Source organism: Podarcis muralis, chromosome 2 (genome assembly GCF_964188315.1).
Source record: "Podarcis muralis chromosome 2, rPodMur119.hap1.1, whole genome shotgun sequence".
NCBI classification, from domain to species: domain Eukaryota; kingdom Metazoa; phylum Chordata; class Lepidosauria; order Squamata; family Lacertidae; genus Podarcis; species Podarcis muralis.
This window is the reverse complement of record NC_135656.1, coordinates 98,327,387-98,351,585: the sequence shown is the minus strand read 5'-3', so window position 1 is coordinate 98,351,585 and position 24,199 is coordinate 98,327,387. Positions and strand designations below refer to the sequence as shown.

Sequence of the window (24,199 nt, the reverse complement as noted above, 5' to 3'; positions counted from 1 at the left end):
GATCATCAATTAAAAACCAAAAAAAGCTAAAAAGCGAGGTGTGGAGCCAGGCTATTTTATTGAAACTTTCAGACACCACTTGATATGTAACAGGCTGAATTACCACACCCGACAGCTGCAACAGAGAGGAGCTGATTTATTTGATGGTAGAGCTAGTGTGCTGTAAACTAGCGATGGGATGGCTCCACTCAAAAATATGTATTTAAGTATTCTTGGGAAATGCGAGGGTGGGGGGGGGGTGTCTCAAGTTTATCCAAGGTTTTCCGAGAAAGCAAAAACAAACACCTCAACCTTCTTCCCAAGTACTTCCAAAGAAAGGAAAATGGGTGTTGGGGTGGAGAGTTATTTACGATTTGATGGTGTGTGTGAAACAGTGACAGGGAGACAGGACACGTTTTTCTAGCTTCTCTTCAACAGGAAAATATGCTCTTGACCATGCTCAAGACCATCATTTCATGACGGGGAGCATGGGGTCTTTAGTTTCTTAGGCATCCCAAACTGAATTGGGAAGCAGAAAAGGCTGCGCATTCCATGTTCCTTGTAATTTACTAATCACACTTGTGGTTAAAACAGCAAATGTATCCATGGGTGGGTTGCAAAGTTCTGTCCTGGAGGAAAAAGCCATTCATTTATTTTTTGCCAAAAGGAAGAGGGGTTCAATAAGCTCTCCTGTTGAAAGAAATGGGATGACTGTGGATCAAGCCTACAATAAAGTAAATGTTCACAGTCAGTTGTACACCAGGTTCGATCTGCCTAGATTCCCCCCCTGGACTTTTTCTTTCTTAACTAGACAAGACAAGTTGTTTAGGTTAGCCTTCAGTGCACCACACCTAAGCATCTGTGCTACGCATGAAACCTTAGAGATCAGCCATTAAACCTGCCGTTTAAAATCATTCATAGGCTCCCTCTCTCCCCCAAGATCCTTCTAAATAAAAATTGGAGTTGGCAGATTTCAAACAAACAACCTTTTTCTCTAGGCTAATCAAACTGGATTCCTTCAATCTTCCTTGCTATGATTTGGACTTAGGCTTTCACCCCTAGGTCAGAAATCAGGGATGATTGGAGTTGTAGTCCACAACATCTAGAGTGCACCATGTTTGCTACCTCTGCCCTGGATCTTTCCCCACATGGGCTCTCCCATGATACTGATACTTGCATAGAGAGCTTGGAAGCTCTGTTTAAAAGGTCTTTGTATACAAGAAAGCTTCACACCCATGTATTTTGAAATACCAATGGCAGAACAGATTGTTTACCTCCCTTTATTACTTCTCTGGTTAAACTGCAGCTTAATGTGGAAGCACCTCTACCAGGCATAGGCAACCTTCGGCCCTCCACATGTTTTGGCCTACAATGACCAAGATCCCTAGCAAACAGAACCAGTGGTCAGGGATGATGGGAATTGTAGTCCAAAACATCTGGAGGGCCGAAGGTTGCCTATGCCTGACCTCTACACTAACAAGTCTGCAAAGATGACTAATGTTTTACAAGAGAGAACATGCTCTGTTTGGCAGCTGTGCAGCCCTATTGATCTCACTCTGGCACTGAACACTTTGCAGAGCACCGCTGTGTTCTTTACGAATTAGCTAATCCTGTTTTCCACTCCTTTGGTCAAAAACAAAACAAACTTGGAAACGCTCTTAACTCTGCTTGTGACTTCTTCCTATCCAGTGCTTTCTCTTAGCAGGATCATAATGCTGGAGGAGCTCAAGAATGTAGGATTACAAGTGGCAAGCTGTTGGGTGTATTGGGTCATAAAATGCCTTTGTATTTGATGACTGCAGTAAAAAAATATATGTCTAGCTAGATTCTCCATTCCAACCCTACTAGAAAAGCAATGAACACCAATGTTACACTTATCCATGTTTCTCTGGCGACTGCTGTTGAGGGTGAAAAGGAGATGTGGGGAAGGGCGAAGAAGACACCATTGGCTACGGCTCCCCAGTATGTGGCTCCTCCCTAGTGGAAAGCAGGTCTTCAGAGTGTTTACCATTACATATATGCATAGCAAACACATCTGCCGTGCGAAACATCAGTCAGTCTCCCAGTAGGTGAAACAATAAGATAGGTAAGAGTCTTTTCCAAAGATTGCGGGTTGTGTTAAAAAATAATAATCTTCTGCTACATGGTTTTGGGGGACTTGGGTGTGGTAGGGTGGAAACTAGCAGTAATTCAATGAACATAGCAAGTTCTCACCTTCGTTTTCCTCCCGACTGGGAAAAATGGGCAGGCAGCTAGCATTCAACTCCAGAGACATACAATAAAAAACATCACTACTATTGTCATTGTTGTTATTATCATTATCATCATCATCATCATCATCATCATCATCATCATCATCATCATCGAAACCTAAGCCATATCAAGGAATTGAGAGTCTGCAACTTTTAAAAGTAACTATTAGCTGGAAGAGTCCCATGGACTGCAAGAAGATCAAACCTATCCATTCTTAAGGAAATCAGCCCTGAGTGCTCAATGGAAGGACAGATCCTGAAGCTGACGCTCCAATACTTTGGCCACCTCATGAGAAGAGAAGAGTCCCTGGAAAAGACCCTGATGTTGGGAAAGATTGAGAGATTGGTTCTTACACTCCTGGGATACCTAAAAAATGGTGACTACTTTGCATCATCTTTACATCTGATAGCCACACAAAAGATTCATTTAACTCGTCGGATCACAGTCTGAGCATCTCTGGGCCATTCTTCATTTTACAAGGCTCTAGCCCACATATAGATAACTGAGCACCCACAGACCAGATACTCCCCATCCAGACCGGCCTGCAGATTTTCCTCCTAGCACTTCAATTAGGCTTCCAAAAATGCTATTGAAGTCACTAGGGTGATTTTTAAGCCAACTGGCCAAGCCTTGATAGTAATACAACTGGGTAAGAAAGACTGACATTTTGCTTCACAACTGCCGCACACCAATGCCAAAAACACCACCACCACCCCTCATTTAGGTTTGGGGAAAGGACCTACTGGTGCCAATAGGAGGGGTTCCCCCCCCAGCCCAAATCCCACCCCCTTCAATTATACACACAGCATTTAGACTTACGAAAGACCCCTCCTGTGGACTCTAAAAAGAGGTTTTTAAAAAACCAAGCAAAAAGCCTTAATTGCACCAGTGAGGAGAATGTGTGAGCGTGCATAATTGTGTACAAGTCCCCATGTGTGAGCACCTGTGCATGTCAAGTGTGTGCCTGTGTGTATTAAGAGCATGTGACTGTGTGTGTCTGACTCCAGCCCCTCCTGCAATGCAGACTCCACCAGGGAAATGTGGTACTCTCTATCCCACATCCAGGGTGCGGTGAAAGGTTTCCCAGTCCTTCTCTAGGCCTTATTTTGGTTTCTGAGTCTGGAAGCTAGATTCTGGTGCTCAGCGTTCCACCGTCACTGCCAACAGTATTGGAAATGCAGGGTCCACCGGGACCCTTAATAAAAGACCTAGGGAGTTCAAAACACTAGAAGATGGAACAATAAACGTAGCAGAGGGAATTCCACAGCTACACATTCTCTGAAAACAGCTGTAAATAACTCCCACATGTTCTCTTCTGTGGACTATGGTTAAATAAAATTGCTGCGAGAAAAGAATGAGAAAAATGCTCCTGCCTGTGTAACTTTAGAATTAGTACAGATGGCTATCAGAATCTGGTTCCTACACTTTGAGTTTCCTGGGGTAGAACAGTGACTGTGTAGCATTAACAGTTGTTAGCATTTAAATGTCTTCACAGGCCTGACTTTGGTTAACTCAGATACAAATTGTTTTCTTCTGTTCCATGAAAACCCTCCCCAACTGTTTGCTGGTGTCGGAGATGAACCGCTTTGGCAATGTTTTCAAAGCAGAAAGGGAGAAATATAAAAATCTGCTCCCCAGTGAATAATTAAACTTTATGCTGAGTCTCAAAACATTGCAGCACAGATGGATGTGGGATGCCTGGCTGTAGTAGCAACACCTGACTTTCAGCAGCAAATTGAACATGAGAAGTTGCTATATACAAGACAAGTTGCAGGATCATCAAAATCAGGCCAGAAAATACAACAGGCCCAAAAAACCCCAATCTTTTATCTAAGGAAGCAGTATGGGCAGTGGTGGTGGTGGTGAGAGTTTAGCTGGAATTGTGCAGGGCTTTAATTTGTTTATATTTCACAGCCAAGTCTGGAATATAGTCTCAAAACTTGCAAGGAACACATGCAATGGTTGAGTACTAATCAGAAAAGCAAAGGGTTGGCAGGTTGTGCCTTGCATGGGCTGGGAACCAAATCAGTCCCAATGAGCACCTGAACAGCAAATTTAAACCATAATGTAGATTGGGGGGGGGGGGTCCTAAACTGTGGTCTGTGGCATCATGTCTGGATTTGTGGCTGAAGACAACACCTCCATCACATTAAATATTCACATTGATTTTTTAAAAAATTGTATTTGTCTTGCTTCTTTTATTCCTTACGTGGCATCTTACCGTATTACAATTTGAATTCTATAGAATTACAACAGCTACATCGGGGAGGTAAACCCATCAAGTGGTCCGCCAAGACCCTCAGCAATTTCCAAGTAGTTTGTGAAGTTTGGGAACCACTGATGTAGATAATAAATCACTGCCACTGAAGAATAAAAGGTGGTTTAAGCATTCACTCTGGTGACAGCAAAACTTTAAACTCCGCAAAAAAATGGAGAAATAAAGCCGGAGACATCTGAGCCTTCCTCTGGTTTGCCCTTCAGCGGTGGCATATTGGGGCGGGAGGTGGGGGGAGCAGCAAAATACGCTCAAAATAATGGACCCTTAAGTATCTAGATTTGACTTTGTTTTCTTTGAAATATGAACTATTTGGGGGAGGGAGGGGGAGGAAGACATGATCACAGCTGCCAATTTTGACCTGAAAGATGGAACTCTGCAGCTTTCCATATTTTAGCACAGCCTTAATGGAAAAGTAGGAATGCAGCCAATTTGTCTTGCTCTCTTATGTACTCCATGTAATTTGTGGGGGATTAAACAAATATATCAAGGTCACTTCACATCAGTCAGAAGCGCACAATGTTTCACAGGCTGTAGGAAGCCTTAAGCTAGGACAGCCCAGCACTGGAAATGTCTAACTGGGACTAAAGTTGACAGCAGTGGCTAGATGTGAGGGTGCTAAGCAATGATGTTGACAAACTGCACCCTTGTGCAACTATCTTATTAAGAGCCTCCTCCCCCCCCCCCTTTTAATAACAGTGTTCACTTTCATGCCTACCGATTGATTTCATGTTGTCTTGCAGGAGATATCTCAGCACTATAAACAAATGTGCTCGCCCACAAGCAATACAACAACAGTTAAACCCAGGCGTCCTCAACCTCGGCCCTCCAGATCTTTTTTGGCCTACAACTCCCATGATCCCTAGCTTGCAGGACCAGTGGTCGGGGATGATGGGAATTGTAGTCTCAAAACATCTGGAGGAAGCCTGGTTAAACCTAACGGTGGAACCACGGCATCACAAAGTAAAAACAAGAAAAAGCGGCGCCTAATCAATGCAGGTGGCACAACAACAACACTTGGATCATCTCTTGGGAGGGGTGTGTGGATGTGAACAGGCCTATGCCTCAGTCATGTGACACACAACAGTGGGTAACATGCCCAAGTCTAGGTCTTAGTTCCATACCATGCTGAGTGTACAGTCTGGGCTCGATGGACACCATGTATACTGCACGTTCCATTCCATTATCATATTCTCTCCCAAGACCTTCCATGCCTCCTTTGAGGAACTGAATAACAACAGCCACTGACCAAGTATGAAAATGACTGGGCTCAACTGCAACCTTCAATCAATACAGGGGGCAAATGGAAGCAACATCGACTTTATATTTCTGAAGCTTGTTGTCCTGCTTAACTATGAATTTGAGCACCCTGAAGATATCGTAACCCAAATTCTTCACGACGGTTCCCGAGAAAAAGGGGCAAGCTTTCATCTGTGTTTCTCTAACGTGGACACCATTTTGACTCAAGATGGTGGATGTAGCCTTTCAAGACTGCACTGATGGTAACCACCCATTTCAAAACCGCACAAGTTCTTTGGGTTTCTTGGAATTCCTGAGCAACGTCGGGTACAATAAAATCTGGAAGTGCACAATGAAGGGCAGGAATATGATTAGGGTGGCGGAAGCAATGAATCTATGGAAATGTGTTTTATTGAGGTCCAAAGCTGATACTGCATATCTTTCTTCAGTCACATATAGATGAGGGAAATGTCAGAGCTCTCCCTTTAGATCAGGGATGGGGAACAGATAGCTCTCCTATATGCTGTTTAACTCCAGCTCCCATTGCCCATACCCATCATGTCCATGGTTAGGGGTCATGGGGGTTGGTCCAACCCATTAAGCATGGATGATGGGAGTCAAAGTTCAGCAACATCTGGAGTGCCACACCTGTCCAACAACATTTTTAAGAGGCAGGGACATAGGGATGGGAAACCAACATTGAATCCTGAGTGTTCTAGAAAGCTCCAGCTTTCTACACACACACACCCTGCACAGATTCCTGAAAGAAAGAATATATCAACAGGCATGCTAAACTGAGACTTACAGGTACAGAGAAGTTATGTGGGCTGAAGCTGCTCCCAGGGATGGAATGGCTGTCAGTTCATTGTTATTCAGATGCCTGGAAGAAACAAAGAATAATAATTTTAAAACAAAAAAGCAAAATGGTACCTATGCCAGCCCATGAGAAAAACAAATGACAAAATCTCATTAGACCAACACATTTATTGTTATTATTTATTAAAATTGCATACCGCCCTTCATCTGAAGATCCCAGGGTGGTTCGCATCATAAAAATACAAAATACAAACACAACATACGTAATAAAACAGGCAGCCCTGTTTAGGGAAGCTTTTAATATTTGATGAATTATTGTATTTTAATATTTTGTTGGAAGCTGTCCAGAGTGGCTGGGGAAATCCAGCCAGATAAGGCCGGGCATAAATAAATAAATAAATAAATAAATAAATAAATATTATTATTATTATTATTATTATTATTATTATTATTATTATTGCAAAACAAACCAATAACCTTCCTCCCACATACACATTTAAAAGGTTATATAATCTACCCAAGGCCTGGTTGAAGAGAAACGTTTTTGCTTGGCACCTAAATATATGCAACGGAGGCGCCAGACAAGCCTCCCTAGGGAGAACATTCCAGAAACGGGAAGCGGAGGTAGCAACCAAGATGTCATAAAATAACGCACAAGTTTTTGAGTACACAGAAATCATTGCAAGTTTACATAACGAGCTGGGAGCCTTCTAGATCAGGTCCATGGCCTATCTATAGTCCAGTATCCAGTGTTTTCAGGGGCCGACCAGATGCACGGGAAGGTGGAGCTGAGCACAGCAGCCCTCTCCACTGGTATCCAGAAACATAACTGCTCCTGACCATGAAGGCAGAAGACAGCCTTGCCCTCCAATCCTCTTCTAAAGTCATCCGAGTTGGCAGAAATCACTGCCTCTTGTGGGAGCAAATTCCACACACTCCATGAAGAAGTATTGTCTTTTATCTCTCCCAGAGGTGGTCATCCAACAGTGCAACCAAGGCCAATTATGCGCTATCTGAAGAAGTACTTTTAGATGTCCTGAATTTTCTAACATGCAGCTTCACAGGATGCCCACGAGTTCTGAAGTTATGTGAAAGAAGGGGGAGGGGGGACTTCTCTCTCTCCACATTCTGCACAATATGCCTAATTTTATACACCTCTACCAAATCTCATCTTACTCACCTTCTCTCTAAACAAAAAAAGCCCCAAGTGCTCTAACATTTCCTCACAGGGGAGTTGTTTACCCTCTAGTCTGGATGAAGGGATTCAGAGAACCTTTCGCACACTATTATACACTATTGTTCGTAACTGCCCTGAGGTGAATTTAAAAGCAAGCAGCTCTGAAATGAGGTGTGCCCATTTGGCGAGCCTCAGATAGTCATTTCGCTGTAAGGATGAAGCTCGATTTCGGCTGTCATCATCGTCAACAACAACCTGCATTACCTTGATGCCTTGATTATTTGCAGAAAACTATTCGTTCGGCGCTTCCTGTATCTTTGCGACTTTCCAGCCAAGTCTCTGCCAAGAACACTTGTAACAGAAACCCAGCTGCACATTCCATGCCTACTTCAGTTATTGCTAAGACATATTTATGGAACGGCAGCACATGCCAGGTCCCCATCAAGGGTGGCCAAACTGCAGATCACGAGACACATTCAGCTCCCGGAGATTTCAGAGTGCAGCTCCTGTTGCCGTATTATGCATGCAACCTTTCCTGCTTTTTAAAGGAGGGGAGAACTGTAACCCCATATGGCATCTTACTCATGAACTTAATCGAAGTGGGAGTTACACACAGCCAAGAATGTGTTTGAGTAGTAGTCACAAACTCTGTGGTACCTGACAGAAAATTCGGGTGGAGGGGCTGGGAAAGGGGCTGTATGACTAACTATTGGTACCTCGGGTTACAAATACAGTGGTACCCTGGGTAACATACGCTTCAGGTTACAGACTCCGCTAACCCAGAAATAGTACCTTGGGTTAAGAACTTTGCTTCATAATGAGAACAGAAATCGTGTGGCAGCGGCGCGGTGGCAGCAGGAGGCCCCATTAGGTCCGGAATGAATTAAGTTCTTAACCTGAGGTACCACTGTACCTTGGGTTACAAACATTTTGGGTTTCAGACTCCACTAACCCGGAAGTAGTACCCTGGGTTAAGAACTTTACCTCAGGATGAGAACAGAAATTGCACGGCGGCAGCAGGAGGCCCTATTAACTAAAGTGGTACCTCAGGTTAAGAACGGTTTCAGGTTAAGAATGCACCTCCAGAATGAATTAAGTTCTTAACCAGAGGTACCACTGTACCTTGGAAGGCAAAAGAGATAAGAGAACCATGCAGTCTAGCAATCTTCTCCGCATGGCCTTTCCACACATGGAGGAGTTCTTGTGCCCCGCTTCGAGTGCTATCCGATAAGCAGGGTTGTGTGCCGAACCAGCCCGGCCACTTGGCAGAATGAAAGCAACCTGCTTTGGGAGGCACCATGAGGAGGGCAGACAGATGAAATCTGGAACTGGTGTCAGAATGGGAAGGGAGGGTTATGCCTGATTGCAGAAAGCAAAGTGTCTTGGGCCCACGCTGGCTGTGTACTCTGTGGTGTTGCTCTGCCTGTATCCCGTAAACATGCAATTTGAGACACTGACTTGAGCAACTTGAGAGTCAGAGTCTTCATGTTTAAAGTGCTCAACTATGACGCAAGCAGGCCCCTCCCTTTAAAAGCCCCCTTGGTTTCAACAGGAGAGGTTGAAGCACAAGCTCAACAAAAATCCACAGGGCTTAATCCTGCACATGAGCCAAAGCCAGTCAATTTGAAGGTTGCACTCCAAAGCTCGTTTTTTCCTGGGAGGAAGCCCCATTGAACTAGCAGTACATATGCACAGGATTCCAGTGCAAATCCTGCTTATTTCAAAGGGAAATGGGCATGTAAAGCGATCGTGACTTTTTAAACGCTTCATTTAGGCTGTTACTCATTGCTTCAGTTGCAAGAGACGTGGGCTTCAAAGTATACAGGGCAATAACTGGTGAAATCTTAGGAACCCAGGAGAGGGAAGGAACCAGTGTGGTGAGCCGCTGTGGTGTAGTGGTTAAGCATTTCGGGCTAGAACCTGGGATGGGTGACCTGGGGCCAGTCCCTCACTCCCAGCCCAACCTACCTCACAAGGTTGTTGTGAGGATGAAATGTGAGAAGAAGAACCATGAAAGCCACTTGGAACTCCTTGGGTGAAAGGTGGAATATACGCGTAATAAAATAAACAAACAAACCAGAGTTTTCCCTTACAGCCAAGGGTGTCCACCACATATTTTGCACTATAGGTCCCGTCGCCCCCTGAATACGCTGGCTGGTGATTAGGGGAGTTATGAGTCTAGAACATCTGGAGGACACTAGGTTGGGGGGGCAGCTTGCTCCAATTGGCAGCAGCACTCTGGGATCTCAGGGAGAAGAAATGACCTGGGACCTTCTGGATGCAAGACACATGCCCTTGTACATGTGCTGCAGCCCATCTTCTAAAACAAACTACAGTCGTACCTTGGAAGTTGAACAGTATCTGTTCTGGAAGTCCGTTCAACTTCCAAAACATTCGGAAACCAAAGCGCGGCTTCTGATTGGCTGCAGGAAGCTGCTGCAGCCAATCAGAAGCCGTGGAACGTCCCCATCAGATGTTTGGCTTCCAAAAAAAGTTTGGGAACAGAACACTCACTTCCGGGTTTTGATCGTTCGAGAGCCGAAAAGTACGAGTAGCAAGGCGTTCGACAGCTGAGGTACAAGTGTAATATGTTTGAAATATGCTTATTCGCCATTGGAAGCTAATTGTCTCAATCAGGAATTCTTTTTGTACAGGCCTCCACATTCAAAAGCAAATTTTCGTGCAAAACTGCATCTCCTTGTCTTTAGGTAAAAGGCTGAAATAAGCTATATATTTAAAAAATTCTGTTAAGAAAATAAACTTCTGGAAATGATTTGAAGACATTTGCATTCAAACAAAGGCAAACTAGGATTATGTAAGGGGTGTGTGTGGAATGACTGGATGAATATGCAACTCTTTTCTAAAGGTGTGTGTGTGCAGAATTTGTTAAGACAGAAGCTTCATAACTTGTCATTCCATTGCTGCACTACCAGACAGAAGAGAACATCCGTCTCAGTAGCATAGGATTTAAATTCTGTCAGTGAGTGGAGTGAAAGCTGATCTGGGTCACATAGCATGCTCTTTTCTTGGTTTAAAAACCCCTTGTTTGTGTGTCGAATTAGTCAATTAATTACCATAATAACAGTTGCTTGTCTGGCAGACTGAAAATTGCCTAAATTTCCTGGCCTTCACCCTCTGACCAGCAATTAAGGAGAGCAGCGGTGGGGGAATCAAGAGGAAATATTTTGACTTTCTGCCTCAGAATGTGTTAGAGCTTCTAATTCTAACAAGGAAATGCATATTTGGTTCGCATTTATTTACCCTTTAGGTTTTCAGATCCGCATAGCTTAAAAGTTGTTTGTTTGGATTTATGGCTCATGATATCCTAAAAGCTCTAGAGAGATAAGTCTGAAGAAAGAGAGAATGAAGGCCTCATGTAAACAAATTTCAAGTCTCTTTCCCCCTAATCTCTTTAAGACAAGCCTGTCCAGATCCTTAGAAAGTTGAGGCAATTTAAATCTGTTTTAGTATTTTAACTATCATACGGTTGAAAGTGTGGTTGTGATTTTTTTCTTGATTTTATTTTTTTATCTTTATGTAAACCGCTTTGAGGGTTTTTAAAACAATCAAGCGGTGTGTAAATTTTATAAAAGAAACAAATAACTCCCTCAGAAGCTTGGTGCTTAAAAAGCGCTACATTAATTTTATGAAATAAACAAATAAATAGATCCTTCAGAAACTTAGCACTCAAAAATCCTGCTTGGGATATCAAAATGGGCTTGTGCTAATGCGAACCAATTCTTCTGAGTCAAGGAAACTGCCCCAAGAACCGCCACGGGTTTGGAAACCCTGGGAATAGTGCACAGTGTCCCGAAGCATGTAGCTAATTTTCAGTAACTTCTCAAATAATGTTTTAAAGACATTGTTGCTTCAATCCAGCTCTCCCTTGCAGGTGTATGCATTATACATTCTGCGCATGAAACATAATTAAACTATGGAATTCAATCCGACAGGAGTCAGTAATGGCCAGCGACTCGGATGGCTTTTAAATAAAGAGGATTAAACAATTTTACTGAGGAGGCAGTTATCGATGGCTATGTTCTACCTCCGCTACCAGAGGTAGTAGGACTCTTAATACAGGTTACTAGGAATCACAAATGGGAAGAGGGTGATGTTGCACTAAGGCTCCTCTTGCGGGCTTTCCACAAGCATGTCCTTGGCCACTGCGAGACCAGTGTGGTTAACTAGATGGCCCAGCAGCCTGATGCAGCTCCTCAGGCCATACAGACGTCCTTGTCTGTGAAAAGGAGCAACTGTGCAATAAGGGATGAGCACACACACACAAAATCAAAATACAGTGGTACCTCGGGTTAAGTACTTAATTCGTTCCGGAGGTCCATACTTAACTTGAAACTGTTCTTAACCTGAAGCAGAACTTTAGCTAATGGGGCCTCCTGCTGCTGCCGTGCCGCTGGAGCACAATTTCTGTTCTCATCCTGAAGCAAAGTTCTTAACCGGAAGCAATATTTCTGGGTTAGCGGAGTCTGTAACCTGAAGCATATGTAACCCGAGGTACCACTGTATATGGGGAACCTTGTTTGTGGAGGAGCTCCAATTGAGACCGCAGCAAATATGGCGCTTCTGACTGGGACAAACAGCTGCATTCGTGGAGGCTACAGAAGTGGAGAGGATTTTAGTTGCGTCTGACAAACAGGAGATGGTGGTGCAGAGCACCGGGGGTCGGTCTGCAGTTTTGTCAGAACTTGGCAATCTCCCATATATCCTAGAGCTTGGGCCACGAAAACAAACGGTTTCAAGACCTCGGTTGTTATTTTACATTGTTCCAACAAGACGTTTTGCTGTAAAGTGCGTTGGGTAAGTGGCTTTGGCATCTGGTCTCCAATGTCCCTCAAAAAAACAACCACCAAACACACGTTCGCAAGCAAGCAAAGGTGACCACTAGCCGTCTGGTTGGAAGCGGTCTTCTCTAGCCCCTTTGATCGTGCTCCTCTGTGCGGTAAAGAAGGGGAGGTGGGAGTGCTACTCAGTATAAAATATTTACAGCCCAGTTGCCAGGCTAATGTCATGCTGAAATGGATCCTGCTCAAAAATAGCACAGTTCTCTTGAGGATTCGCTGAAAGGCACTTAGATTTATTTATTTATTTTTACTCTCTCTCTTTTTTGTAAAAAGAGAAATGTTTGGGAAAGAAGCTTTACTCAATTTGCTACTCATTTCTTTTAAAAATTGATAGCAGAAAATCAAATCTATCTCTCTCTCTCTCTCTCTCTCTCTCTCTATATATATATATGAACAAGCATGGTTTTTTTCCTGATCTATGAAACAGAACACTGTGCTTCCTTATGCTAGAACCCCATATTACCGCCATACAGGGGTACTATGGCAAAGACAATTACCTCCACATTCAGATGACACACCCACCCACCCCGGTCCTGTAATGTTCAGGATGACTTCCTATGGCTGTCAAAACTTGGCTTGCGCCCCTCCGGAAGCTGTTGGGACTTCCAACTCCCATCTGCCTCACCCGGAAAGGCCAGTGGTCTGGAATGATGGGAGCTGTAGCCCATCAACATCTGCAGGGATGCAGGTTCCCCATCCCTGCGTAAGTGATCCTAAAGGTGACCAGGGAGAGACAGCAAGAGCTCAACATGCAGATGTTGAATTTAAGTGGCCTCCCTGGGTCATGCGCAATGTGTCTATGGTGGTTTGGCAGCACCTCTCCAAATTTCAGGCAGGAGGTTTTTAAGCAGAGGTTTGGGTGGTCATGTGTCATAGATGAGTTGAGATTCCTGCGTTGCAGGGAGCAGTACGAGATGACCGTCAGGGTCCCTTCTGACTCTACAATCCTATGATTCTATGACATTCCCAGACCTACTTGGGGCTGTAAGGGATTGAACCTGAAACTTTCTGCATGCAAGGCAATTGCTCTACCACTGAACTACAGTGGTACCTCAGGTTACAGACGCTTCAGGTTACAGACTCCGCTAACCCAGAAATAGTACCTCAGATTAAGAACTTTGCTTCAGGATGAGAACAGAAATTGCACGGCGGCTGCACAGCGGCAGCAGGAGGCCCCATTAGCTAAAGTGGTACCTCAGGTTAAGAACAGTTTCAGGTTAAGAACAGACCTCCAGAATGAACTACCGTATTTTTCACTCTGTAAGACGCACCAGACCACAAGACGCACCTAGTTTTTGGAGGAGGAAAACAAGAAAAAAAATATTCTGAATCTCAGAAGCCAGAACAGCAAGAGGGATTGCTGCGCAGTGAAAGCAGCAATCCCTCTTGCTGTTCTGGCTTCTGGGATAGCTGCGCAGCCTGCATTCGCTCCATAAGACGCACACACATTTCCCCTTACCTTTTAGGAGGGAAGAAGTGAGTCATATAGAGCAAAAAATACGGCAAGTTCTTAACCCAAGGTACCACTGTACAGCCCTTCCTTACATAAACCTAATGCCTTTTTCACAGCCTTCCACCTGAATATAAGCTACAGTAAGAGAAATGGACCACGATCCGGTATGGGAATAAACTTTTACAAGGAAACTTAACATTTCTCTTTTCTTTCCTGGCTTCCACTACTACAAACTGGTGCCAAAGCAATCTTTCCACCACGCTACTAAACCCAAAATCTCCACCTTGTCTCGCAGACAAGCAAACAGAAGGTGGGAGGAGAACGAGTTAATAATTCTGTAGTACAGTACACTACACCTTTGTTTTCCCGAGAGATTCGGGGGGTGGGGGGGGAGAGGTTAGCATCAGATGTCACAGCTGAGCCCATTCCGCCTTGCCAGATGAAAGTGTATCCACACAGCCAGGTGTGGTTACCTGAACTACTCTGGCTAATTCCAACTTATGAAATGCACAGGCAGAGTGGGGAAGAGACAAACGGAGGCAGACAAAACATCAATGATTTCCAATAAATGTATTGCGGTTTAATTGAGATGTTGTGTTCCGCTAATTGACTGCTTAATTAAAAAAGAAAAAGCATACAGGTACACTATGAAAGAAAAACAATGGCTCAGATTTAATCTGCTGATGCAAGCTAGCAATACAATGAAAGCATGTCACGGTAAAGTATACATTTTGCTGCTGCCATCCCAGCCGGAATCGAAGTGAAGGCGGCACGGGGAGGGGGTGGGGGGAGAAGCCAAGATTAAAGTCCTTTCTGAAGGAAATACTTACACTTCCCGTAGGTTTGGCAGGTTAGAGAAATCAGAAGGATCAATCTCCGTCAACTTGTTGTGGCTCAGGTTTCTGTTAAAAATAAAGAGACAGTCGAATCAGCATACCTGGCAGTCACTTCACTCAGCAAAACTGTGGCAATCTTAATTATTAAGGGCTTGCACAGCAAGATTAGTTAGCAGTGTTTTATATACGGGCATTTACCTGTGAGTGCACACAGGAGGAAAATGCACTCTGCTCACCAGATTGGTCCTTCTACATAACAGGCGGAGAAGCAAGCTCCGTTATTTGAAACCGGTTCAATACCCAGCCACCTAAAGCTAAGCCTAATATTTAAAAAGTCTTTACAGCTCTCTCCAAAAAGGTGCTCAAGTCTTTACCGAAGGGAGCATGATCATGCAACTGTGAAGCTGCCAAGAGCATAATGACATATATGGCAACTTCCTATGTTCCTAAGAGTCCTGCCTAGATCAGATAAAATTGTCCTTCTAGTCCAACAACTTACTACCAAAAGTGGGCATCCTAAAGCTTTTAGGAGGCTCAAGCAGGTCTTTGCCTCTCACACTGGTAACTGGTATTGAAAGGTTGACTTCCTCTGAATGAAATTCCATTTAGCTACCATGGCAGATAGCCCTTGATAGACGTATTTGTGGATTGTTTACCTATTGCCCTGTATGGCAATGGGGTCAACCCAGAGCAAGACCTTCGGGGAAGATCTTAAAATTCAGCCTTTGGTGAAGGACTTTGTCAAAAGCTTTCAACAAGTCCACAAATATGTCTACCAGATCACCCCTTCTATGGAGAACTCCAAAAGGTTGGAGAGGAAGGGATTCCCTTTGCAAAAGCCATGTGGATTCTTTCCCAGCGTGATGTTTCTTCTATGTACCGGTACTTCAAAATTCTTGTTTTAATAATGCTTTCCATCATTTACCCAGGACAGACATCAGACAAAATAGGCTCACAGTTTCTAGGCTCTCTGCAAACCCTTTTTTAAAAAAATTAGTGTTACATTGACAACTTTCCAGTGCTCCATCAAGGACACCAATTTTTGTGATGGCCGCATATTTTTGTTAGAACATCAGCTATTTCCCATCTGCGTTCCTTAAGAATTGTTGACCTGGTTGTAAGTCCATTTAACTTCAGGTAATCATCTCCAGCGGGGAGGGGGGAGTCGGCCAGACATCCATCAACTTCTACCACAATGAAGACCAAAGACAAAGGTGTAAACTACATGATTTCATTGTCAGAGCATAGCATGCAAGGGATACTGAAAGAGTGTCACCATCTACCTTAAAGACAGCAGGCATACAGGAAAAGATTCTCATTAGTATGCTGGCACCAACCAGAATTTTGCTCTCTATCTATCTATCTATCATCTATCTATATTAAAAGCTGCACAATCATGACATGACTGAGACAAAGATTGAGTCACTCTTAATTTCAACACTATAATGAATTTCAACTGTAACGGGCTTGGGCACAGGTGAAGGGTTTTAATGTTAGCTCTGAAAGACCACCGTGCATGCAGGTCTGTCTATGAACCAATGCAATCCTATGTCTGTAATTACTTAGACGTGAATCCCCCTGTGTCCAGTGCTGCTTACTCAAATATAAGTGTTTAATACAAGCATTTGACTCAAAGGATAGCCAACGTGGTTCCCTTCCAGATGATCTTGGACTCCATCTCCCATCTAGCATGGCAAATAATGAAAGATGATGGGAGTTGTAGTCCAACAGCATCTGGAAGCCACCACACGAACTACTCCTGCAACTTCCTGTGCCACCTACTAGAATTCGTACCCAAGGTTAATTCCCCCCCTGCCTCAACTAACTTGGTCAGCCATAACAAAAGCTAGAGGTCAGATTTCCAAAGGAAAGGCTTTTAATTTCACCAGGGAAAGAGTGGTCGCTATCCCCTGGCAACCTCTCTTGTGTGTACTTTCAAGTCAGTCCCTTTTCCCCACCTTCTACATCCTTTTCGTCTGGCCAGTGACAGCATAACTTCAGATTTTCTGTTAAGTGTGACATGCTGAGCCAGTCTTATTCCCCTGGTATGAAACAATAAATCCTTGTAGACTAGGGCAGCAGGGAAAAAAAGAGAGCAGCAAGGATGATTGAAAGCAAGGTTAAGGGATAAGAAACTAGCTTCAGAATTAGATATCTTCAGAACTGATAAACGCAAGTTATTTTGCAAAATGTTGATCCACCAGAATGAAATGTTGACTGCAGCGTGATCTTGCATTATGCCTTCTAAATTACAACTCCCAACTTCACCCTGCATTTCTGTCTTATCAAGTGCAGGAAACAAACGTGCATATCTAGCATTATTTTAAATATATATAATATCCCAGGTGCCAAACAGTGGGTGCTGTTGTTGTTTTAAATCACATCGCAATGGAAATCCATGACACCAGAATTAATGCCAGAAGCTGGCTCAAAGCAGGGGATTTACGTATGTCATTTCCCCTCCATCCCATCCATACTTCTTGCAAAGGACTAGGTTTCCTCTCCAGGCCGGAAGCAGGCAGCACTATTATGGCCAAAGGTCCCTCTAGTCCAGCATTCTGTTCTCACAGTGGCCAACCAGATGCATATGGGATGACCACCAAATGGACTTGAGCACAACAACAATTTCCCCAGCAACTGGTTTACAAAGCCATAGTACCTCTGACAGTGGAGGTAGAACACAGACACCATGGCTAGCAGAATTCAGAGAAATTTCTATATGTAACAAAAGACACCCGATTGCTACTGCTCTCCAAGGTGCTTTGAAACCTAAATCAATACATCCCAAGAAATGAGAGTGAACAAAAAACGCAATTTATCCAGATTACGATGACAAAGAATGCCTTCCTCAAATGCATATGCACACACCACAAAGTCAAGTCTGAGCTTGTCAGTGAGACAAAGAGGGAAATGAGCAGGTAAGGGAGCATATCAGCCCTGGAGTCAAAAATTCTCCCCAAAAGAATGCACAACATGAGCAAAGAGTGAGACACACTTGTGTAAGTAATAGCAGATGTTCCGAGAGTTGCAATTTCATTCATATGTCTCACAGATCTGAATGACTTCATTAAACTCCAAGGCTCTAAAAGAAACAGAAAGGTTTGTTTGTTCCCATAAAAAAGGTGGAGGGGCTTCTTTATTCATTTGCCTACTTACGGTATATATTACTAAAATTAGATGTCCTGATCTCAGTTAGAATAACATAGGGGAAATAACAATCCTAAAGCAAAACAGTAAAAAACATCAAATTAAGCCTCCCAGACCCAGGTTCTAGTCTGTAAAATGGGAATGAAATAGTGGCATGACTGAAAAGGATTCTTGGAAGAAAAAGACTGTCATATCTTTCTGCAGAATTTCTACATAAAATTATGCCAATAACAAAAGAGCTAATTCTATATGCCCTGTATTCCTATGAGTAATTACAGGATGAGATGAATTTATCTCTTTTATTTTTCATTTGAAGACAAGAAGGAAGTCAATACAAGCATGTAGACACACACAAATCTCAACTCTTGTATTTCTTGTACAAAATGCATGGATCCATAAAGTCATAGTTCTATTGGATTTTTTTTTTAACTCAACAAGTTGAAGGTTTCATCAGATTAGCTCACAGACATGTACCCGTCATTGCTAATGCAGCACACTTTATCCAAAACTTTTTGGCACCTTTTGCTAACAGAAGAGAGACAGCAAAAGGGGAGGGGAGAAAGTCTAGGAATGTCTGCTAATTCCAAACGCAGCTTTCATTAAACACTTTGTCAGCCTTTGTCCTAACACAACTTTTCACCGTTTCACACACAAAAGGAACCAAAGGGCCCTTGAACAATCAAAATCTCGCAATAGAAATTCCTCTGGCTAATCTGTCGAAAGATAGCTGCCTAGTCTGCAGCTTTACTGAATAGGCACCCCACCCAAACCCAAAAAACAATCTCTTGCAGATGCTTTAAGCATGGCAAAACAGAGCACTGTGCACACATGGCTGGATCTGAATGGAACAAGGGAGGGGAAGTCACTGAGTTGCTTATGAAGGGACAAGTGCATAGTGGAAAACCAAAAAGAACCCCTTCTCGGAAAAGCTTTTTTCGAAACAGTCTGTGGCTGAACGTCAAGCCTATTAAACTCGTTCACAGATTCTGAGAGGCCAGATATGAATTCCCTTTCCTATTCCCTACTGCAGGGTAAAATCGGAAAAGGGGAAGCTGTAGGGAAAGCGAGCATGCATTTGTCAATAATAATAATAATAATAATAATAATAATAATAATAATAATAATAATAATAATATGTAGCATACAATAGTCGAGCAAGCTACCCTCGTAAAGTTTCCTAAAATGATTCTACGTGCAGAATTTAAGACAGATCTGCTCATGGGGAGAAGTTACCTAATTTGGCCAAATCTGAATTGTTGGAAATTGCAGGGTAACAAGAAAAGAATTGGTGCTCAATACATTTTAGACCCTAGCATTGGTTCAAAGTTACATCACATAATCAGGTACATGGAACAGCCAGGCTGGTGAAAGTTCGCCTTAGAAAATAAACTTGCTGCTTTTCCTCTTCCCCCAATATCCTGCAATGCACTTTCCTGCGGTTTCCTGCATTTATACTAGCCAGCTCAGTGCTTAAACGCTAATCCCACAATAAACAGTTGCACACTGATTACAAGGGGGGAAAGGACTTAGTGCAAAACTGCGAGTCTCCTTTTTTGTATTAAACATGTAACTATGGATCCAAGCATAGAAGAGGGCAGTGCCCCACCCCTCAGTAGCTGCACACTGAGCACGAAAGAAAGAATAAAAAACTGATCAGCATCTGATCCAACCCAGCAGAGGTCCTGTCATTCTTAAACTGGTTTAGGAACTTTGGGACTGGAGAACAATAAAGTCTATGGATAAAATGACTTCCTCCAGTCTAGTCCAGTGGAATGAATCCACAACTGGAGCTTCTGAAAGCCTGTGTTGAAGTAGAGTTAATGCTTCACTTTTTACTAACAAAATATCCCCGAATATGTGGATGGCAAGCAAGAAAGAAGTTTCAATTCCACCCATTGTCCTGTTTCATAAAGTCCTTTTCCAGTATCCTAAAGGATCTCTATCCCCCCCACCCCGGCCTTTTCCATTTCCGATTCATTTTCTCTTCCACTTATCAGAGGATTTAAAAAGTAAGTGTTTGGGACTGTATTCTTCAAACAGCACATAGTTCAGCTATGGAACTTACTGCCACAAGACGGGAACCAAAGATGGTCACCAAAATGTAGATTAGACTTAGGGCAGATCCACACCTTACATTTAAAGCACATTCCAATGTAGCTTGCCCCACCACCCCCAATCTACAATTCCTAGGATGCCTTAAGAAACTAGTTCCCTGGCTTCTTTGGGGGAAGATGTACTTTAAACGTGTTTTGAGTGTACTTTAAATGTATGTTGCCGAAATGTGCCCCAAATTCCTGGAGGATAAGGCCTCAATGACTACTTGTCACAATAGCTAAAAGGCTGCTGGACTAAATTGACCTTAGGTCTGATCTGGCAGGACTTGGATAGAGGAAGCTGTCCTATACACAGTTAGACCATTGGTTCATCTGGCTCCATGGGTCCATCTTGTCAACATTGACTGACAACAGGTCTTCAGGATTTCAGAAGGGGGTCTTTTTCCAGCCCTACCTCCTACTTGGAGATGCTAGTGACGCGGGTGATGCTGTGGTCTAAACCGCTGAGCCTCTTGGACTTGCTGATCAGAAGGTTGGCAGTTCGAATCTTCACAATGGGGTGAGCTCCCATTGCTCTGTCCCAGCTCCTGCCAACCTAGCAGTTTGAAAGCACACCAGTGCAAGTAGATAGATAGGTACCACTGTGGCAGGAATGTAAATGTCTATCTGTGTGCACTGGTTTCCGTTGCGCCAGAAGCAGTTTAGTCCTGCTGGCCACATGACCCAGGAAGCTGTCTGTAGGCAAATGCCGGCTCTCTCGGCCTGAAAGCGAGATGAGCGCCGCAACCCCATAGTTGCCTTTGACTGGACTTAACTGTCCAGAGGTCCTTTACCTTTACCTGCTAGGGATTGAACCTGGGACCTTCTGCATACCACAAGCAGGTACTCTCCCACTGAGCACAGCTTACTCACTCGCTTGCTACCTTTGTCACCAGGGCTCAGAGACTCTATCTGTCAGGGTTCATGAAAATTGTGTGTGTGTTTGTGTGTAGGTAGGTAGAATTTTGTATAGGAGCAAGTAATGTTTGTAGAAGGAACACGTGAAACCCACTGAAGTACAGGTGCATCTTTAGAGCAAAATGCCTTACGATTCTGCACTCCAAGGGGACAAAGCCAGACCAAAGAGAGAGGCTTACAAGCAAACCTAAGAAAAAGTAGGCATGGGATTATACTACCAGAGACCTTCCATCTCCTGTTTTGCTCACAATAAAGGTAAAGGTAAAGGTACCCCTGCCCGTACAGGCCAGTCTTGACAGACTCTGGGGTTGTGCGCCCATCTCACTCAAGAGGCCGGGGGCCAGCGCTGTCCGGAGACACTTCCGGGTCACGTGGCCAGCGTGACATCGCTGCTCTGGCGAGCCAGAGCCGCACACGGAAACGCTGTTTACCTTCCCGCTAGTAAGCGGTCCCTATTTATCTACTTGCACCCGGGAGTGCTTTCAAACTGCTAGGTTGGCAGGCGCTGGGACCGAGCAACGGGAGCGCACCCCGCCGCGGGGATTCGAACCGCCGACCTTTCGATCGGCAAGCCCTAGGCGCTGAGGCTTTTACCCACAGCGCCACCCGCATCCCTTATTTGCTCACAATAGAACAGCCCAAAACATAGGCTGCCATTAACTACGAGCTACAAAAGACATCTCATCAGGACGCCACGCTCCTCTGCTTCAGAAACCAGAGCAGAGTCAAAGACTCCATTGTGCGGCAAACAGAGGCATACATTTGCCCGTTCTTAATTGCAGCAAATAAAGTGAAAAATTGCTAGTTCTGTTCATCGGCATTGCCTAAAGAAAATGATTTCTATTCACCCAGTGATGACTGGCAAGCAGGATGAGGAACTTGGGGGGGGGGGTTGGGGTTATCAGCAAAGCTAATAAAGGAAAGCCCATTCACAAACCTCCCTGCTGCATGCCCATTCAGTTTGCAAAGCACACAGCAACCTGAATCTGTTGCAGCTCTGCTCCAAAAGGTAAAGCACAATGCTGATAATATCTGTCAGAAGGATGCTTTCCACCATGAACCTCTACATAAAAAGAAATTTGCCGGATTACCCGCTATTGCATCATAAATAGTGACACAGTTCAGGAGGGTAAAAAGGAAGGGGAGAGGAGCTAGGCCATTTCGGTTTTAATTGTGCAGAAGCTGTAATGTTAACTACCCCCAAAGCTAACAGACAGGACGTCTGATCCTTATGTTAAAAACAAACCAAGATATCCAAACCAACAACCAACCCCACAAGAGCAAAACGAAGCCACCTACTTTGCAAATAAATTTATTGCACAAAGCATAGTTTAATCGTTACAACACTGGCAAGTCGGAATAAAGCTATTGTCTTGAGTTAGAACTGTGGCCCCAGCCAAACCTTTCTCCAATCACTGAGTATGGACTTCTGTGAAAGTGAAACCGCAAAGCAATCAATCATTATTACCCTTTTCGAGAGCAGGCACTGTACTTACTAGGAGTGTTTATTCATCTTTCTGGGAGCGACTCTCTCTCTCTCTCTCTCTCTCTCTCTCTGGTCTTAGTTAGCTATTAATACAGAAAGGTCTCGCCTGAGCCTCCCTCCCCTCCGCAGAAAAAAAAAGAGTGGAATGAAAAAAACCTCACAAAATTAGATCGATTAAAATTCACAACACCTATAGGGAGGGGTTGTATTTGTAAACAAGATTCGTGAAAACAGCTTGCTGAAGTTTTACAACTATAAATATGCTTTCTTGTTGTGTTCTCAGCTTGACTGGCAGCTGTGATAATCTTCAGAGGCCCTTCGTTCTAGCTGTTCTCATCTCTGCAAGCAAGGCAACTACAGTGGTACCTCGCAAGACGAATGCCTCGCAAGAGCTGCTTCGCAAGACGATTTTCCCTATGGGCTTGCTGGAAACGTCTTGCAAGTTTGTTTCCTTTTTCTTAACACCGTTAATACAGTTGCGACTTGACTTCGAGGAGCAACTCATAGAACGCGGTGTGGTAGCCTTTTTTGAGGTTTTTAAAGCTTTTTGGGGTCTTTGAAGCTTTTCCAAAACTTTCCCGACACTGTGCTTCGCAAGACGAAAAAAATCACAAGACGACAAAACTCGTGGAACGAATTAATTTCGTCTTGCGAGGCACCACTGTAGTGACAAGGTTGGAACTATGGAACTCCCTCCCACTGAAGTTCTTCCTATTACTAACAGCATCAGACAAAGGCTGCCAAGTTCACCATGACTTGTTGCAGAGGATTTATGACTCGGGCTGTAGTTTTTAGGTACTTAGTTTGTGTTAGCATTGCTGTTAGCAACTGGCACTGCTTTGATTTGTGTTTCCAATACAGATTGCATCCATTTAAGGTGGGAGTCCCTGAAGTTAGTAACACCTGCACCTTTAATATGGTGCTTTTTTATTCCAACTGAAAATACCTTATAATTCATCCTTTTCTGAGGCATCCAGGTAAGAGCTGATGTACACTTTGCTAGAGAAGTGGCTAACCTTTTTGGCTCCAAGGACTGCGTTGCCTTGAATCAAATCCTCTGGGAGCCGCATGCCAAAGCTTCTGCCAAGGACAGGATATCAGATAAAGTCCCATATATTACCAAGGAAGTGACTGACTTTTTTATATAAAAAAATGTTATGCACTTAAGAGCTCAGCTGATTGCCAGCATTAACTAAACTGGAAATGCAGCACTTTTTGCTGCTTTTCTTCCTTATTATTTGTGGTCTATTATTTCAACCTGAACAGATCTTATGGCCGTAATAAAAGACGGGCTGACTGTGATTGACTTGCTCTTTGTCGCTGTGTTCTCATGGCTTCATCCTTTTGCTTTGACTTCTCTCAGCTTGTTAGCCTGTCACTTTGCGGCAGAAACGCTTTAAATCAATAAGTACCGCTTGATGACTTGGCTTTGTTTGTTTATGTGTGCCAATGCAGGCAATTTCTCATTTGGAGCGTGTCACTCTTTCTATTTATTTAAGACTTCCTACCCCAATTTCTTTACCCAAAGAAGGCACCCAGAGCAGCTTACGAAGATTAGCAGGAAGACAGTCTCGGCCTACACTCTAAAAGACACAAACACGGGAGGAAAAAAACAAAGAAGAAGAAGGGGGGAAAGAAAGCTCAGGGATAAGTTCTTAAAGCGGCAGT

General features: G+C 43.7%; 1 protein-coding gene across 1 annotated transcript in view; it reads right to left on the bottom strand.

The window, feature by feature from the left end:
• Positions 1 to 24,199, bottom strand: part of LRIG1 (leucine rich repeats and immunoglobulin like domains 1) — a 122,910-nt gene that overhangs the window by 52,459 nt on the left and 46,252 nt on the right. The window contains exons 2-3 of the mRNA XM_028719454.2: positions 14,882 to 14,953; positions 6,552 to 6,626 (exon numbers count right to left, since the gene is read on the bottom strand). Of these exons, the coding sequence (XP_028575287.2) occupies positions 6,552 to 6,626; positions 14,882 to 14,953 (147 nt within the window). The remainder of the gene's footprint in view (positions 1 to 6,551; positions 6,627 to 14,881; positions 14,954 to 24,199) is intronic.